The following is a 20,116-nucleotide window of genomic DNA, read 5'->3' as shown; positions in this document are numbered from 1 at the left end:
TGGAAGGCCAAAAAACCACGCATAATTCCTTAACGATTCAACTGCTAGAAGCGTTTGCCTGCCAAACAGAATCCTCAAATTTGCTCTGACTTGACTTATACAGAGCATTAATTCAGGTTTGGTATTTGCAAGGGCTGTAAAAGATACTTTTTCACACCCCTAGTCCAAAAAGGAGTGGAATCTTAGGAATCAGCATGCCAATCCAAGACAGTTAGCAGTTCTTGCGATAAGGATAGCTATCATAATGCAATATGTAAAATAAAAACAATGCCATATTTCAGTGAAATGTACTGAAAGAATTGTGAATCAGTATAGAAAAATTTTTTCCATCAGAGTTTGTCACAGGTATTTCTCTCAGAAGACAGAAATAAAACAAAGGGACTTCACATTACAGAGCTCGTCACTCAAAAGACGACGATCTGTTTATACTTACACTGATCATTAAAGAAATGTTTTCCTGACAAAAAATGGCACTGAAATTTTGAGATGAGCTATTCTGGGGGGCTGGGGGTGATTCTTTAGGCATGATGCAACTTTTGTAAGTCCTAGAAGTTTGGAATGGTTTTTATTTTAGTGCTTATAATTATACTAGTGTGCCTGCATGCAACCACATACTTCAGTATCATAAAAACCAAGCATATACAGAAAAAGCAGTACTGATAATCTGGGAGGATTCAGGGTAAAAAATGCAAAATGAAACTTACCCTTCTGCTGCCAGTACTAATATTTGCCTTTCTTGTTTTTCCAGAATTCAAGTAACAAACCTGTACCTACAACCCTGCAAACCCAAATGCATTATAAGAGACTACGTGGAGAGGAACCACTTCTGTGCTTTGACCGTGGGCTGAGAATTTGCACTGCCAGGATGCAAGAGCAATCTTATACAAGCAACATACACAGAACGTTCACTGAAGATATTACAGACCGGTTTCTCAGATTAGCAACTACAGTACTGAAAATAAATGCTTTTTGCTCAGAAAGAACACGCAGGCTTCATGTGGGTTCTTTATTTAAAAAAAAAATAAATAAAACCCCAGAAAATCTTGAGCAGAATATAGGTAACAATGTCTTTTATAAAAATCATTCTCCAAAGTATGTATGCTGCAAAAACCTGAGCCAATCCTCTCTCACAAAGTAAATTTTGTTCACACGATTTAAATCACAAAAGCCAATTCTGCCTCATGAAACAAGCTTCTCTGAAGCCTAAATTGACAGCATGTGACATAAGCTTAGTATCATCTCATTTACTACAATAACTTCTTTTCAGAAATGAGTAACCTGGAGGCAGTTTCTTCCCCAGCATTATACATCTGGGCATCTCCATGATCTGAGGAAAATTAAGAAGGGGGAAAAAGGAGTAAGATAAAAATAACCTGAAATATGCATTTGCAGAAAATGTTATTAAGTTATGGGAAAAATAAGTAGTGGGTACATGAGAAAGCAAGGTGCCTTTTTTCTTTTTTTTTTCTTTTTTTTTTTTCCAAGTTCAGCTTTCTCAGGAGAATAGCAGCTTAATTCTCCCCAAAGAAAGCTCCATGGAAAAAGGAGTTAAACAAAACTCACAGGAACTCACAATTCCCACTCCCGCCTACCTCCTTTGAAAAAAACACTCTTCCTTATATTTATTTATGCCTACTGCCCTCAATCATCCAGTCTCTAAAATGCTTCTCCATCAAGCTTCTGGCTCTCCAGTCACCAACGTTTACAGTGGGGATGATTTTCTGTGGCTTCAACCATTGAACAAAACGCTTCATTTCCAGGTAACTACTGTGTTCACTGTAAGGAATCCCTGAAATGAAACAAAGCACAAAGATCTGTCAGTCTACTTAGCTTCTTGCCAAAATACTTTTGCAAGCCTTCCAGCTAAGAAATACTTTAGATAACATTTTTTTAAATTCATATTGGAGTTCATAAACTGGACTTTATAGCTAAAGTAAAACGAAAACCCAGATTTTCCTTCTGAAAAGATTACCTTGCATTAAGTTATCAAGTCATTCATCAGTACAAACTGAGTGACACCAAGCATTTGGTTAAATGAATGTCAAAATTTTAAGAGATTCATTTCCACCTACCAATAAGAACTGAGAGGAAGACCCACAGTCTCTCAAATGAGTGAAGTACAGGATGAAATCTTGGCTCTGGAAGTGCACTGCCACCAGCATCAGCCAGGCCAAGATTTCACCCCTGAAGTCTCTACATATATCAGATAAAAGTCTTTATTTGAAAGAGGAGGATAGGAGAAAAATGTATGTAAAAATCTGCATTCACAGTGTTCTCGATTACTCAGTTCACAGATCTCTCCTGGAGAGATCCATCTGTTCACTTTCTCAACAAGTTATCAGAAAAAGCCTTAGTTACAATGAACAGTAGGAGTTTCCAGAATAAAAAATATGAAAACCATCCACATAAAACTAAATTGCTGAATCTTTACCACTCATACCATATATGGTGATCTTTCCTCTTGTCTGAGGTTTGATATCCACCAGAGAAAGGCATGAATCAGAGTAGGTCCACCCAGTAGGTTTGAAAGCCAGAACTTGATCAAAGTTCTCAGAAAACTTGTTCAAGTGATCTTGCAAGCCCTGTGAAAAAAATATAGCATATACTGAATCCGATTAAATAGCTCATTAGTCTAAAGATTGGAGATTTCATGATGGAGAAACTTCAGACTAAATTTTATTTTTGTGTTTTGATATGAACTTTATTTTAAATACCATCTGCCTTGAAATTATTAACGATAAATATTTATATTTGCAGAGCACCTTTTACCATAGGATCTCAATTGCTTCATCTGAATAAGCACCTTTAACAGCTACACATTACAGGTCAGAACACATCAGGCGTAATCACATCTTCTTATAGATCTTGCCCCTTAAGTCATTCATTTCCTCCTCTCAGCTGGAGGTCAGCACTCTTGCAGCTGAGTGGTGATAAAAGATGGTGAAAGCCTGCTTCAGTGCAAAATCACCTGGTTAATTTAAAGTGCCACTGACATCCTGATATCTGCTCATGCCCAGAGGTGCTTAAAGATTAAGTGAACTACCCAAAAAATTGCAGCAAGTCAGTGCATGAGTTGAGTGTTGCTCTGAACACTAAACCATGTTTTATCACATCTCCATTCATGACAGGAAGGAAAATGCCTCTCATCTCTTCACTCTAAGAAAAATTAACTTGAAAAAGTTTCCAAGTTGGCTAAGTTATCCTTCAATGTTGTTTAAGCTAGGATCAGGAAAAGAATGAGAGGGATGTATAAGGAATGTACAATCCTATTCCTGGCTAAAGTGAAGTCAGTATTATTTCAAACCAAAAATAGAAAATCAATTTCATGTGTCCTGTATAAAATCTTAAAGGCACATTCTCCATTTGAAAGCCCTACAAGATGACAGAACTCAAAATCATGAGCTTTATTTTGTAGTTCTCTTCCTGCTGCTGATATAAAGACTGATTAAAAAAAGGTGGGGAGAGGGGGATAGATAGGCTGTGATAGAACACTAACTAACCTGTCAGATACTTGAAAATTATTAAGCAGGGAAGCAGAAAGCTGCCTGTGACACTGCCACATTTAACACCACCTTCAGTACAACGTCCAGTAGCAACATACTGAATCCATCAAACTGGGCACATTAAGGAACAACAAAAAAACCCTCCCACAACACACGTTTCATTCAGCACCAGGAATTATGGCTATCTGCCATGACTTAATACGCTGCAAATCTTCAGTCTTCACTAGGTAAAAGATACAACTGTAGCCATCTAATTCTCCTTCACACTTCATTTTAGGAAGATTAACATAGCTTAAGGTAATAATTCACATATTTACTCCTCTTGCTCTAATGAAATCTAAATACAGTACTTCAAATACAATGATTATTATATTAACCAATGCTAATCTGCTTTCAAATTTTGTTATAAATCAAGTGTGTAACATTCACATTAAGGATGCAATTTCAATCTCATAAAAAACTATTTGTGCATTGCGTTCACAGGCCCTTTTGAAAAATCTCACCTCCACGCTAGTACAAGACATTACTGAGCTAAGCAACATAAGAGAGGTGCACAGACCTGAAGACCCCAGTTCTCTAGAAATCTTCCACTGCAGATTCAAGTGGCAGAAGCCTCAATTTTTGACTGACTGTTACAAAAAACTGTTTGTTGCAAAAGAACCATGCATGCACTTTAGAAAAGATGGCCTCCTTCCACAAAACAAATTACTACCATGTTTATTTATAACAAATCCACTTTAAATACACATTACATTTCTTATTTCTTCAGCCAATGCTGTTCCAAACCTTCATCCTTTTAAAATGGAAAATATATTTCACTGCTAAATCAGCCTCCTTCAATCACCATGACAGCCTGTAATGTACAGTGTCGCTGAAGTCAGCAGTACATGCAAACAGAATCCATAAGGTACAAGATGACTGAAACATGATTAAATAGTTAATTTACAATCAGCCCTAACACCACTTAAACTCATTTGGCTTATTCAAGGTCAGCTATTCATCAGTACACACAGCAATCCCTGTATTTTACTGGAGTAAAACCAAGTATTGCAGTGAAGTACCACATCTCTTTGAGGTTGGGTGGTTTTTTTTTTTTTAAATCTTTCCTTTTCATATATCGAGTCCACTTGCAATACTGCAGCAATCTATGTTTTATTTCTATAAATGTTTTAACTGAAAAAACACACATATAAAAATTATAAATATATTTTTTTTAAATTCATGTAAATGTTATCCCTTAAGAATATCCAGAGCATGAACCTATAGCATGTCATCTCACTTTTGACCTGGGCAGCACCTGAAGAAAGTTTGAAATCAACTCCTAATAAACGAACTCCTCAAGAAAGCCAGAACTATACATAGGAGAAAACCAAATGAACAAAGAACCCCGTCAAATCCAACACCAATACAACACAAAAAACTTACTCCTCTGCCACTGTATTTTTGCTGCCTCTGATCCCCTATGGCTTGTTCTTTCTAGTTTTACCCTTCAGACTTCACACATCTTAGCCAAACTCTCATTTCAAGTACTGTTTCTTTTCAAGGGGGCAGTCATAAGGCCTAGATAAAATACATCAAGACCAGTGATACCTGGCCAGTTATTCAATATTATGAATGGGACTGCTTTCACCCTAACTACAGATCGAGACTATATGAATTTATAAAGCAGAAAAGATACACTTTCTTCTCAAATTTGAACTTGTTTCTTCAACAGATTTTTGGGACAGTGACGCAACTCCTGATGCAGTGATAGAAAATTGCCCAGAATTCAATATTCAAATAACTGTTTGAAGATAAAAAGTGATGGAAACATTCAAGCCAGGCAGCACAGTTTCCCTCACTGTGGCTGTGTTTGTATAGAAATGTGCACATCTTGACACAGGCAGCTCAAGCAGAAAAGGGAAGCGCACCATACAGTATTGTCACCAAATCTTTGGCCAAGTGAAAATCTGGGGTACAGCACATATTCTGAGGATGCTGTGGGTTTACAAAAATCATCTTTCAACCTGTCAAAAAAACATTCACTGAACCACCTGTTTTTCATAGTGGATTTACCACAATTACGGTCACTATTTTTGTTTGCTTCAGTTCTAGGCAGAAGGTACCAACATCAGTCTTTAAACTCTGGTAACTAGGGGAAAGAGAGAGAGAGGTTTCTGTACTTTTCTAAGCGCCTGCGGCTTTTAGGTGAATGATGCTCTCTGCTGAATCAATACAGTGTTTATAAATCATACATGAACAGCTAAGCTAGTTGTTCACAAATAATAAAACAGCTGACTCCAAAATGAAAACACGTGCTTGATATTACTCCTGAAAATCAACATGGAGAAAAGCAGATTTCAGATAGCCCGAAAACTGGAATTAAGCAGCTGGACAATGCCACCAAAAAGGAAAACCATATTCACAACAGAGACTGCAAAAATACTTCTAAAATTCCTGAACACGCATGCAAAATAATATCAATGTTTTTTAAAAAATTGTAACATTTTCCAGCAATCTGGAGACTCACTGATCAGAAGAAAAAAGCCCCTGATCACAGCAGAAAGCCTGTGAACAAGGAAGCATATGCAGGAGCATCTCAAAACGATGAACTCATTTCCTCTCTACTTGGGGTAGAAAGGAAAGCTGTGGGCATCCAGATTTAGTCTTGGGACCAGTCAGCTACAGAAACATGGAAGCTTTCCTGGGGCAAGTACAGTTTTATCAACAGTTACCACAAACTAGGCTTCAGTTGTGGTAAGCACATGTAGCTTATGCAGCTTTTTCTTCTTTATCTAGAAACAGATGAGAGAATTTTTTCAGTAATAAAAGGCAGAAGAATTATGCCACAGTTCTTAAAACTATCAAGCCTGGAACACAGACCAGTTTGGGGTTTTTTTCTATTAGTAAAGAGCATAACAGGGGAAAAAAAGGGTATAAAACTGGGGCTTCTAGGAGATACTATAATATACCATCAGGGTTTGGCTGTTTGCATTCTACTAAAAAGGCAACTGATGGACAAGATCACAGGTGTACTCAATTTACTAAATAAGGACTGAATCTGAGATTTTGACTGAGAATACTCCCACAAAGACTTAATGGATTTGTAGGTTCACAGCTGAAACTAAACAAGCAGGAAATTAGCCCAAATTAAGAAGTAGGATTGTGTTTCTGAGTAGGGCTATGGATCAAATAAAACAGAAGAGGTAGGAAAGACCCAGAAGATAATGAAGGCATTGGCATTTAGTGATGAGGATCACTAAAAAATTCTGGCTTTCCCAGTAATGAGACAGTAATTCAGGACAAAACTTGTATAATCCAGCAGAAGACAAAAACATGCAACTGGAAACGATGACATAAACATTTACATGGTCTGTAAAAACAGGATGATATCATTCATCATTCTTTAATTCAAATGTGATTACAACTGATCACATAATGTATTCTTAAAAATACTGTCTTTTCTGATGTCATGTTTACTGATTCTGCTGGAGCAGAAATAACATAAATACCATATGAACTGATACAAGCTCATCTTTAAGTATTTCACATTCTCCACATTTTACTGATGCTACATTCCACCTGGGCATTCATTTAGCTACTGGCCTCATTGGATGTTTAGCACTCTGGAAGTCTACCTACCATGCCTAACTTATGTGGACACAAAATGACCAATGATAGCACGAGACCGCATTCCAAGAGCTTCACACATGAAGTCAAAGCCCCAGTACAGAGGGCCATGGCTGTTGCACCAGGACTCTTGTCCACTAAATCACTGTGCCTTTAATCTTTCTTGGCCCTTTCCAGGGTCCAAGCATCGCTCCTGGCACGCTGTAGATTTGTCTAGAAACTCCTGTTCTCAGAGATGAGACCCTGCACATGATACAACTGCTTCTCTCCGAGAAGTAATGCTGTCTAGACACCCTTGTGTATAATCACACCCTCTGCCTGAAAGTCCAGCCACATGAGTACACCATACATGCTGGGACACATGACAGCAGAATCACGTAACAACCCAAAAATCTGCAGAAGAAACTAAAATATATTACTGTTTAAGACAACAAAACACATTAAAAATAAATCCATACACATTTCTGTTACTCATTTTCTGCCCCACTGTGGAAAAGATGATAGAACAACATTAAAACATTAAGATATTAAGTTCTATCTCCTGCAGCTCCCATCCACATTTTATAGCCTCTTTTTCTCCTTTTTAGGTCAACTCTGACCTTGACTGGTCCTGAAGCTAAATACCATCTTGCTCTGAAGGATTTGTTTGAGATGGCACAGCAGGCCTGAAGCAAAGCAGGAAAATGAATCCAAGTCTGTAAGGCGTAAGCGACCACTAGTTTTCTTCCAGGTTACCTTTAATCTAGAGCCTGCTGCTTTGCTTTAATGCCATTCTGTATTTTGTCATCTGTTTAGAAAAACTTTCTTTCCCCCCAGGAATTAGTCACCTTTCCTAAGAAATTCCCACAAAAGTCTCTCAACGACAAAAACCCACTGTCTCAAATCTCAACTGAAATGTGCATTTGAAGTCAACTTAAACAAAACAATGTCTTAAAATAAACTGTTTTACTTGCTTCTGCTACAAATATTAGAGAAGATTGTGTGGAAAAACTAAAGCATGTGTATATACGAGGTGTCCTTCAATTCACTCAATATGTGTATTTGTTTATGTGTGAGTTTTCACTGATTTTCAAGTATCCTTATCTCCATGTAAATCTCCAGCACAGAAGAAGAGAGAATATTCTTTTAAAAGATGAAAATATGATTATAAATACATGGAAATTGAACTGAGATGAACATGGAGAACCCTATTCCTTTTTTACCAAACACCAGGCTGGAAGTTGGCCATGTTCACAGGCTGCCTCAAAACAAAGAGACTCACAGGCAGAAAATCCTTTCTCTTTTCCTACATCTTACCAGGTAAAAGACAGGCTGAAAACAGTGACTCCATGTCACAATATATTAATTGCTAATAGGACAGATCCTGCAGTCATTACATAAACCTACTTCAAAAAGGCCCACAAAGAGCAAGCCTTTGAACAACCCTCATCTGATCTTGTACAAGCACCGCATTGAAGTGAAATTACACCTTTTGTGCATCATGTTTGGAGACAGATATTAATGTTTAATTGCATTTCATTTTCAACGTATTGCTACATGTCAAAACTTTACTAAAGAAATATGATCTGACAAGAGGTTAAAAAGCGCCGAACACAACACCGGTTGGGAGGAGCCAACAGTAAGATTAGCAGGCAGGTTGATCAACAGAGTGTATTTTCTGAACTTACCTTAAAATTAATTTGCATCATGGGAAGAACGTGAAGCAAAGTCCCATCCCAATCCACACTGATGAGGGAATTAACAGCTGCTGACTCAAAGCACTGCAATGTTTTGTACTTATCACGGGACATACTTGCTTTTGAGCCCAGAACTTCAGCAATTGCTTTAGGATTAATTGGGAAGAAATCAGATAAAGAAAATTGTAAGAGTTCATTTTTTGCTTGTTTTGGAGATATTCCTAATTATTGCACTGGATCATTTTTACTATTGAAAAAATCCATATTCAACAGGATACAGTGTTCCATATTCTAAAATTAAGACAAGAAATCTGTAATGGCTGTTAAAAAACTCTGGCTCCTATGTTTTAGCACCAGAATTGTGAGTGACTGTTGGAAAGAGAAGGAGAATAGAAGTACATTGATAAGTTCTAAGTCATACTTCTTTGGTAGAATGTTATCAAGGCAAACTGGCATTTATTTCAAGGAAGCCAGAAACACGTGGAGTTTTTGGAATTTATGACAAACTGCCCATGTTAAAAACAGACTAAATTTCAGTGAAAGTAAATCTTGTATTGATGACTTTAAATATAGTCAAAAGCACAAATGGAGCAGAGCTGCCTGCTCTAGAGTATACATTTGAGCAATCATGTTGGTTCCTAATGCTATAACCGAGTTAAGTGTAGCACACAAGATTTTCATTAAGTCAGAAAAGATGTGCTTTCTTTTGGGGAATGCTTCGTTAAAACTGATTTCATTAAAACAGATTACTATAAATATTTAGGAAAATACGTAATATAAACCTGGAAGGAAAAACTGTTAGCAAAATAGAAGTTTAAAAATAATTAATATCCCTTTGCTGTTTCTTGTCAACACAAGATTATTAACACCAAAAATGTCATAAAGACCTCATTTATGTTTTTTTAATTGCCATTAGCAACTTTTCCACCACAATTGATTAGATTCATTCATTTACTATCCAAATTGGCGTTCTGTATATTGTAAACATGGCAGAAAAATATTTCTTTCAGAAAGTTAAAACTTATTGATTAGAAAACTAAAAAACTAGCAGTAGGATTATTAAATATATTTAACTTCTTTACACAATATCTGACTAAGTGACCCTTTACATCTTAAGAAAAAGGTCTTTTAACACTGACAGATATTTATTTAGTTATTTGATCCAGTACACTTCTTTTACATACCTAAAAAAACTTTTTCTTTTCCAATGGAATAGGTGCCACAGACAACTAGAGTACGCGGGTTTAAAGTCACTGTCTCAAAGGCAGTATTGACAGCAAACTGGATAACTTCTTGTTGAGAAGGAAAAGTGTATTCAGGGCTACAGTATCTGGAGCATGGAAACAAGATATACCACTTTGTTACACAAGATAGAAGACATCTGAATTTACCAAGGCAGCCCTCAAAACTGCATGCATACAATAACAAAGTAATGAAAAAGATCTTATCCTTCTACATAATTTCAGTCTACTTGCAATCTATTTATTAGAAACCACTGAGGTGCCCAGATGAAATAGTTGCAATAAAATTTACATTGAGTGTATCAGTCTTTTCTCTACAACTATTCACTTGTCTGACACTGACACTCAATTCTGCAGGTTTTTTCCTCTGTAAATACCAAGTGCTCTTTCAAGCTAGGTATTTGTATCACGTACTAATTACATCCTTATGTCTATTTTTTGTCACGCACACAAACCACAACATAAGGCATTATTCATTCACAGAAACATATGAACAGAAACAAAAGACTGCAGCTGGGCATTAGCCATCATACACAGAAAAACAATTTTATACACATGAGTCAGAGAAAACTCTAATGAAAACCTAGACAACTGATTTAACCATTTGGCATTCTTTCACTCTCTGAATTCTCCCCCCACCCCTCTTTATAACAGTGTTGCATCCACATAAAACCAATGTTCCATGAACCTCTTGCTTTAGAGCTGAACAGTCAACGTATGAATTTTGACACCCAGAAATTAATAACACTTATAAATAATAAGGCCATCTCAGCAAGTACTTTAGCATCTTTTCCACTACCCACTTTTATTCTCTCATGTAACAACGTAACAGATGAACAAGCTAGACATACATGGACTTTCAATAAATATCTGATTTTATTCAACCCTAAATAGAGCTAACAAGTGTTAAAACAGTAATGTCATTTATACTTACATTTATTTGGCTCATCTAAAGTCTTACCAAACTGAAAAAAGGGTTATATTGAAAAAATAAAATTAAACACAGCTTACGTAGTATCAAGGTAAAGGGTGTGGACTTGCCGACCGATCAAAGCAGGGTAGCGCTCCATAGAAGGATTTGCCCTGAAGTCTCCTGTGTGCAGAATAACAGTTCCACTAGGTAGACAGAAAAGGATCATTGTTGCACCTGGACAACTGAAACAAACAAACAAACCAACCCATACAAATTATGTTAGTTCTCTATACTGATAAACTGCCTTAAGACATATACCACTCTTCAGTAGCAGGAAGGTGTGCAGAACAGCATTTTAAATCACAGCTACTATGCAGCCTAATTTAGCTAGAAATTCCTGATTTCTAAAGGAACTCTGAAGCGAACCTTATGGCAATAGACAAGCTGGACTTGAGCTCTCAGCTGAGATGGAGGGAGGAAAAAAACCCACACCAACAGTAAAGTAATCAAGCATTAACTGCCTTTTTGGGATGCTCTGTCTTCTTCTAGGTACGACAAAGATGCTGCCTCAGTTGCAACCTCTGAGGTCCTATTACTTGATTCAAAGGGGAAACAGCACACCAAAGAGAAGCAGCATTCTTATTCAGGAGCAACAGAATTGTATTATCGCAGGTGCATCTTTATTCCTGCAGGACTTACTGAAGCATTTCCTTTTAAATTCTATTTGCAGATTTTAAGCATTATCCTCCATCCAGAATTGCCTGGTTATAAATACAATTCTCTTATTGGCCTCAGTGAATCCACTGCACCTTCTGCAGGTCCTCACCAAAGCTGTCTGAAGGGCAAGTGCTCAGACCAGTGGGACTATTTCGGACATGAATCATCTGTAAAGGGTAAATGACATCTCAAAAAAGGAAAAACTGGCATGAATCAGAGCTAAAATCCCAGAATTGGTGAACTCTCCAAAAAGTTGAACTTTGTACCTAAGGTTTATATGCCTTTTAAATTGAAGCAGGGGATCAGAGACACAAACAGGAAAAATGAGAACTGTCCAAATTACACAAGCAACAAGGCTTCCTTCATTCCCAGAAAGGGTTCTCAAAGGACTTAATGGAATCTTATCTCTCCAACTATAAACAAATCCTAAGATAAGTAATATTCAAACCAGCTGTGACACAGTGCTGAGTTTCAATATGTACTTCAGGGAAAGGACTTTTCCTCCAGCCCATAGCCAAATAAGGTACCAAGAGGCAGAATGGCAAGACCACAGGGCTGGAAGTCAGGTGCTACTGAACTTACAATCCAGCATTACCACACAGTGCCAGTATGACGTTGGACAGAAATTTCAAAATGTTGGCTAGGTTTTGTCTCTTCTGGGATCCAAAGTACTATATTTTTCTTTATCTGAAGATTTCATTATCTTCAGTTGAAGCTACAGAAACCTAACATATCTGATAATCAAATCTAAGATGTTCCCAACTAGACACCAAAAACTAAAGTGTCCAGACCACTAGAAAAATCATTCAACCTCTCAACAAGCTTAAAAATTATAGAGCTATGTGTGGCTAACACTACATGCTCATTACAACCAAAAAAAAAAAAGTGAAGCTCAAATTATCAAAAAAGCCTAAGTTTCATTTTCAAAAATAATTCACCTATTTCAAAAGCTAACTGCTTGCAAGAAATTTAGGCTCCTACATGCCTAATTCACTTCTGAAATGAAAATGCATGTTACTAAGCCAACTCAGGAATGTGAAGTATTTTCACCCTCATTTGTTCAGATCCACTGAAACATAAAAATCATGAAAACATAAACTGTATCTGTACAGCTATTTATCTCTGATGTTCTATACACACAAATATTCCACGACAAATGCAATGATACATACTGATTGGCATCGAGCAACAACACTTTGATCCCATTCACTATACATTCTGTGTCCATCGGCAGCACATGGATGTACTGCTCTTTGACTCGAAGTTTGCTCTTCACCAGGTTGCCAGTTATCTGTAACAGGGAAAGGATTTAAGATGGAATAGGAACAAAATCTAAAAAAAGCCTTTGTTTATTTTAGAAACAAAGGCTCTCAAAGCCAGACTGTCTGGCTTAGAGGAAACTATGAGAAACTATGAGATCCTGGGTATAATCAAGCCTTTCAGTAGCATTTCACCTCTCAAAAAGCAAACTGAAAAAAAGCTGTCTTAAAAAATCAAACTTTTAAAAGCCTGTCTAAAGGTTATGGATTAGAATCAGAGAGGAGGCAAACAAGGAGGTATAACATCTGTTACAGATCGCCAAGTCAAGAAGAGGAGGTGGGCAAAACCTTCTTCAGACAGCTGCAGAAATTTCCAGGTCATGGGCCTTGGATCTTATCACGGGGGACTGCAGTCACCCCAACACCTACTGGAAAGGCAACACAGGACAGAAGCATTCCAGGAGACTTCCAGAGTAAATGAGAAATAGATTTTTGATGCAGGTTCTGGATGGGTTGATTAGGCGAGGTGCCCTACCATGTTATGAATAAAGACGAGTTGGTTGGACATACAATAGCTAATGGCAGTCTTGGCCATTCAGCAGCCTGAAGTACAGGACACACAGGACCAGGTTAAAAGAACTCCATTTAGTGAATGTGGAGAAGAGATGGCTTAAGCAGAATCTAATTTTAGACCTCCATCACTTGAACAGAGTTATAGAGAAGATGGAGCCAGATTATCCTCCATGATGCACACAAAAAGAACAAGCTACAGTCTCAAGTTGCAAAAAGGGACATTTCAATTGTATACTAGGAAAAAATTTCAGAGCGGGTAAGCACTGCAACAGGTTGTGAAGAAACAGCAGAATTTGTCCTGTTTTCAAAATCTGACCAACAAAAGCTCTCTGCAGTCTGATCTAACTTTGAAGTTAGACCTGCATTGTGCAGGAGATCAGACTATGTGACCTCTAGAGACCCTTTTAAACCTGAATTTTTTCATGGTATCTAGACAGGAAAGTTTCACTAATCTTCGTCAATCAAATCAGAGTAAGAATTTCTTACAAGGGAAACCCAGATTCCCCTATACATATCCACTATGTCTAATTGACCCAACATTGGAACCTCTAATCTTCTATTTACTTGCATCAGTATAAAAGTAATTATAGTTGCATATGGATTTGATAATATCTTGTAATCTTGGAAAACCTTACCTTATTACAGTAGATTGGAAACATGAAGTTTTTTGTTAGCCCACAATAGTGATCAGAGTGAAAATGAGTAAGGAAGTAAGCTGTGCAGCCTTCAATTTCTCCATACTGGAAAGCATCAACTGTAATACCAGTTCCTACAGCAAAAAGGGAAGAGAAGCAGTCAGTAAACATGCATAGTTCAGAACTAGTTTTTGATTAGATGTTCCTTTTGTTCTTTTTCTTTCTTCCAAAGTAAAATGTAATACAGTTACACTGCACACAGCTGAAGGAGCCATTTAAAGATGAGCATGGTTTGCATATGAGTCAACAGTCACAAAAAGGATTTTCACTTATTAAAATAAAAATTTAACAGTGTCCACACAAAAATACTTTCACGGGCCTCTCAAATATCTGTTGCTCAGCTGCCATCCTATACAGATGGCAACTGGTTAAGCGAATAAGACACATTTATCTGCATTCAGCTGGTATTTTTGAAAGTTCACATAGATTAAAATCTAACACCAATGTCTTAACACAAAATAAAACAGGAAATCATGGAACCCATGATACTGGTTAACCCCACAAAGACTTACAGGTCAGTCTTCAGGCAGGAGCTTGGCACTTAGGATCACTAATATATTTGTATTTGGCTTCCTCAAGTATCTACCTAAGACTAAGACAGTCCTTCAGTGGTAAACAGAACTGTGAGGATTTGAAGCTTTTTAAGTCACTGGCCCATCATCCCGTATTTTATGTAATTGCTTGAGGAGATTCTGAGAAATTCTTGGCTGTTGCCTTAGCTAAATTCTTCTGCTTGGTTTTCACATCTTTGTTTTCACAGTTGTAGGACTTCACATTTCTAACACTTGTGAATTTCAAATAGAAAATTAAACTCAATTTTTTTAACTTACTGTAAGGAAACACTTGCTATTGACAGCCCTATTTTCAGGCACAACTGAAGCAATGTAAAAGATTAAATTCAGGAATTAGAAGTGAATATTAACAAGGGATACATTCAAAATCATTGAAGAAAGTAGATCCATCTTTCAATACTGCTTATGTTTTTTACTCTGTCAAAAACATGCAAAAGTCAGTCCTTGAAATAATTTTCCTGAGCTGATTATTTCACTGCACTTCACTGATGAAGCCATTGCTGACTGTAGTTCTCCAATCACCTTATGCTGGAGATCTGCATCTATTTTATCAGATAGAGGAAAGAAAATTCACTATGAGCTGCGGCCTAAATGGTTATGAAGAGTGAAGAATACTGAAACCTAAAATTAGGAAAAAAATACAACACTCAAGCCAAACTTAGTTAACCTCTACAAAAAGCAAGAGTTAGCTCTCACCTGGTATTTTCTTGTAGAAAGGGCAGTGTTTTTTTCTTGTTCCTTCACCTGTGGTAGGCAAATGTTTCAATTTTTTTGTCCACCTTCGTTGGCCACCAGCACTTGCATCTGCAAAGGCTCTATTTTTCCTTGAACTTTCTATAACTGCTTCTACATCTTCCACAGACCCTTCAGCTTTCCTTTTTTGCTGTCTGGGCCTCTTTCCATTGGGAGTTACAGAACTTGATATCTGCTCTCCCTCACTCAAACAAGTCTCTACCTTGCTTTCCTCTTTTACTTTGGGTTTTAACCCAAAGAAAACACCAATGTCCATTTGTTTGAGTTCTTTGGCAGAACTGGATTTGGCATTCATACTTGCTAAAGAAGGAGATGACACTGTTTTAGAGATGGGGCTGGGACCGCACGCAGCAGCTTTATTAAGATTTCCTTCTTTCTCCACTACTGACTGCACACTCTTCTGGCGAGCTATTTTTTCAACTGCATTGGCAGTCACTTTATCTGTACTAGTTAAAATGTTACTTGGGTCCCTCAAAACATTACTTTTCTGTGTCAGAAGAGACCCAGCACCTTCTCTGACTAGCAGTGAAGATGTCTCAGTAAAACTCATGTATGCAGAATCCAAAGCACAAGCACCAGTATCTTCCAACTCTGCGTTACCTGCTTTAGCAGCAGAGGAAATCAACTCTGGCTGTTCAACCTCCTTGCAATTAAAAGGAAAAGAGGATCCACTGGCTAGCGCCTCTTGCTGATGCTGATTATCTACACATGCTGCATGACAGAACTTGCTGTTCATGTGACTCTGAGGAACAGTTTTTACGCTATGATCTAGATTGTTCAATGTATTTACTTCTTCACAGTGGGTTTTTTTAATTATGGAATTTCCCATGTTGGTATGCTCACACTGAGGCTTCTGCTGTAAGAAAAGTCCATCAGATGTTTTAAACACCACAGAATTAGATTCTTCATCTTCAAAGTTCTGGACTTTGAGTAATTTGTTTTGTGATTTTTTTACTTTTTTCTCCTCTTTCTCAGTTTCTTCTTCACTCTCCTCAAAAGTACTCAGCGGAGAATAAGAAATTTCACAGTCACTGAAGTCAGCTTTTGACTGTAGCAGACTTGGCTGACTTGTATCTTTCTGACTACAAAGATCTTCTCCGGTTCCACTTTCTTGAGAGGATGCAAAGTCATAAAATTCAAATTTACAACTATTATCTGTGGTCTGTGAAAGCTGACATGTCTGTTGAGACTTTTGAACATCCGTAAAAGAGGAAGCATTTTCACTGATAATATTTAGAGACTTCATTTGCGGTGAACTCTGTACCATCAATGTATAGCCATCATTTGGGACATTTTTTACATTATTAGATGGTTTCTCATTCTGTGAAAATTCCTCTACATGACTTGGGGAACAGCTGGGCTTTACAGCAGTAGAATATGTCACCATCCTTTCCAAAGTGCTTGCTGAAGAGTTTACAAGATAATCTCCTGCCCTGCTTGCTGCAAGCAGAAAATGGCTATAGCGCTTGTAGTGAGATGGAATGGTAGAAGTGCACAGTAAACCATCAGGACACTCTGTGAAAACAGTTAAACAGAGAAGTAATGTTAACATATCTGCAAATATAGTTGGCATCATTGTTAAAATAAAAATAACAAGTGACACACAACTAAAAGCTTTTGCTTATAAATGCTGCTATTGGAGGACAGAAGACACAAGTAAAAAGTAATTTTCAAGCTGCCTGCCCCAAGCTAGCAGGAAATGAGAATGTTTCCAACCTAAAACCAAACAGCTACTGCTAATACAGCCCTCTGACAACAAGAGTACTTAACCCTGTTTCAATACTGTGCTAATGTAATCATATGGCTTCTAGTTTAGAATTGTCTCACATGCAAGCAATGAGCTCAGAGCAGTAGCACCAGAAAAGGCCAGTAGACATGTTTCAGAATAAACCAAATCTCAGTTCTGAATCAACCTGAAATTCAATTTGTCAGCTAGGTTACACATTAAAAAACAAAGCAAAAAAACCACACAGGTCATGTATTTATGTGAAAAAAGTATTCAGGATTCAGATGCCAGCAAAAAAGCTATAGCTGTTCCCTAAGCCTTTTTTGCTGAGGGTTTGCTAGCCTAACCTTTGCGGATTTTAAGGTGAATGCATAAATCAATCAGAAGGATTTTTCTGTTAATTATGGGGGTAAGAGATAGAAATGAGGTGTTAACACAGCTGTCTTAAGTTAAAACCACTGCCAAAATCAGGATTCAAGGGCCCACATTTCATTGTTCTGAAGAAAAAACTTCAAGGAATGTTACAAAGATATAAAAAGAAAAGTGACTGTGTTACCTAAACAGCCTTTACTCTAGTTTTCTGACTGTACGCTTTCTGTTTTTCAAAAGTTATGAGGTGTATTAAGAACATAAGTTGGATACCTGCATCTGTTCAGACATGGTATTTCCCTACATGAAACTAGCAACTGGAATGAGTCAGGTTTATTCCTCTCATACAGAATTCAAAACAAAACCATATTGTCTTAGGATACAAGAATGTTCATGTATAATTCTGTATAAAATTTTTAAAGCATGCCAGATCAGTGGCTAACATTTCAAGTAAATTAGCCTAACAGACTGATCTCAGCTTCCAACTGTCCATACACAATTGGACAAATCACACAGCAACACAGATACAGGATAATAAAATTTGTACCTAAGAAGAAAGAAATTTGGTGTCAGATGTAGCAGCCTCTTAATTGAAGGAGGGTTTTTTGCTGACACTTAGTAATTGAAACAGATTCCATTATTTTAAAATGGTACATATGCACTTTCAATTTCTTCAATAAACTACTAAAACTGGAGCTTGATAAGCAACCACGAATCTTTATCACTACTCTACAAAGTTTGAGATGAGATTCTGATATGAGATTTTCATGTCAGACTTCCATGTTCTTCAGAAAGAACCAAAAATCTCATATGAAAATAATACTGATAAATTATCAGTAATAATATTCTAAAAATCATGCCGACTACCATCTCAGATTTTGAACTAAATACAAAACCCAAGGTTTACAGCAACATTATGTGAGGAGCCTTTAACTCTCCTCTGAAGGCTTTTGCCTTACTCTATTCATACCTTTTTCAATGGATCCTGGAGTATCCAAACATTCAGCAACGTGCCATCGAGGTGTCTGAACCAATAGCAAAGAGAAAGGCATCTGGCAGCTCGGGCAGTATCCATCATGAATGGGCTTTGCATTTTGTGAGCTCTGTTCCGTCAGGCTACTCACGCTCTCCTGCGAGTGCACGCTACTGTCATCTTTACATTGATCTACATCCTGACTTGCCCTTGATCTCTGCTCGGTTTTCGGAAGCGTGTCAGTTTTTTCTACGGATTTTTTTTTATTTCTATTTCTCTTTCTTTTTGGCCTGCCATCACTTACTTTCTGCACAGGTGTGGAGACACTCTCTGAATTGCTCTGATGCTTTTGCTTCCTAAGGGATTTGTACTCCCAAATGTCCTCTTCCAATAAAGCATCCTCAGCCATGGCAACACATGACATATTCTCCTTGCTTTTAAGCAACAGTTCACAAATCTATCTTTCCTTCCACTAATACGTTTTCTCTTCCTTCCCCCCTTCACTGTCTGAAGAAAAGCACTTGAACTCCATTTTAACAAAGCAACACTGGGCCACAAACCAAACAGCAGTCCGTTATGGGACAGAAGCATGGTGGATCCTATCCTAAAAGTAATTTAATGTGCGTCTCTCTGAATATTTGTAATTACTCCGGCTAAACAAAACCCGGGTCCGTAAGGTGCAGAAAGCCTTGCAGGGCGAGCCATCTCCTTCGGCGACCCCTCTCGTAAGCACCCAACCCGGCCTCGGAAGGTGAAGCCCAGCTAGCCCCGCGCCCCGACTGCCACCTCGCCGCCCCGAAGTAGTTAGATTTTAGAAGAAAACGACGAAGAGTTCCGCCACGGGATCGCTGCCGGGAGTCACCACACGGCGAAGGCCGACGCCGGCACGGCGCTGCCGGGAGGGACCGCGCTCCCCGCCGCGGGCACCCAGGGCGGGCCCCGAGGGCTGGCACTGAGGGGAGGCCCCGAGGGTGGGCGCCGAGGGCAGGTACCGAGGGCTGGCCCCGAGGGGAGGCACCGAGGGCAGGCCCCGAGGGCGGCTGCCTCCCCGCAGCCTCCCGCCGCTGCCGAGGGTCGCGGGCGGGCACCTCCTCCGGCCCGCGCCTTTCCTCAGCCGTTCGCCGCCGCGGCACCGCATTCGCTTCCGCAGCTTCGCCACGGCGGCTGTGGCTCAGCTTTCCGCTTTTCTTATAGCACTCCCCCCCCCCCCCAAAAAAATCCCACCGTTCAAATTATTGTGCCTTGTTTGGGCTTTGTCCCGCTACTGCCCGGTTTTCGCATCTATTCCGCTTACAAATAAAAAAGTAACCGGGCGGGAGAAGCGGGCTGTGTTGAATCTGCTGCGCGGGAATCAGCGCTGGGGATTCTCTTCACGAATATGCTTCTGTGACTGCCAAAGCTGTGTAAAAGCACGAAATGAATGGGAAGGGCCCCCTTTAAGACAGACGAGTTAGCGCGTGTTTGCGCTTAGGGTTTGGTTTGCCGTTTTGGTTTTTCGTTTAATTACAGTTCTCCTCCGCGGCGTGGCGGGCGGTGC

The 20,116-nt window shown here is 38.6% G+C and overlaps 1 protein-coding gene across 1 annotated transcript; it reads right to left on the bottom strand.

Annotated features, from left to right (window-relative positions):
- Positions 1 to 1,591: 1,591 nt before the first annotated feature.
- On the bottom strand, positions 1,592 to 18,988 carry DCLRE1A (DNA cross-link repair 1A). The gene is made up of 9 exons (XM_009489628.2): positions 18,577 to 18,988; positions 15,455 to 17,026; positions 14,127 to 14,260; positions 12,832 to 12,950; positions 11,041 to 11,184; positions 9,973 to 10,118; positions 8,780 to 8,934; positions 2,441 to 2,582; positions 1,592 to 1,789 (listed from the first exon to the last, which is right to left on the bottom strand). Exons 1-9 carry the CDS (start codon positions 18,986 to 18,988, stop codon positions 1,623 to 1,625), a joined length of 2,991 nt encoding a protein of 996 aa, XP_009487903.1. The 3' UTR covers positions 1,592 to 1,622.
- Between the last annotated feature and the right edge of the window lie 1,128 nt (positions 18,989 to 20,116).

The sequence above is a fragment of the Pelecanus crispus genome, chromosome 10, assembly GCF_030463565.1.
Source record: "Pelecanus crispus isolate bPelCri1 chromosome 10, bPelCri1.pri, whole genome shotgun sequence".
Lineage (NCBI taxonomy): Eukaryota > Metazoa > Chordata > Aves > Pelecaniformes > Pelecanidae > Pelecanus > Pelecanus crispus.
This window is presented reverse-complemented; position numbering and strand designations above follow the sequence as displayed.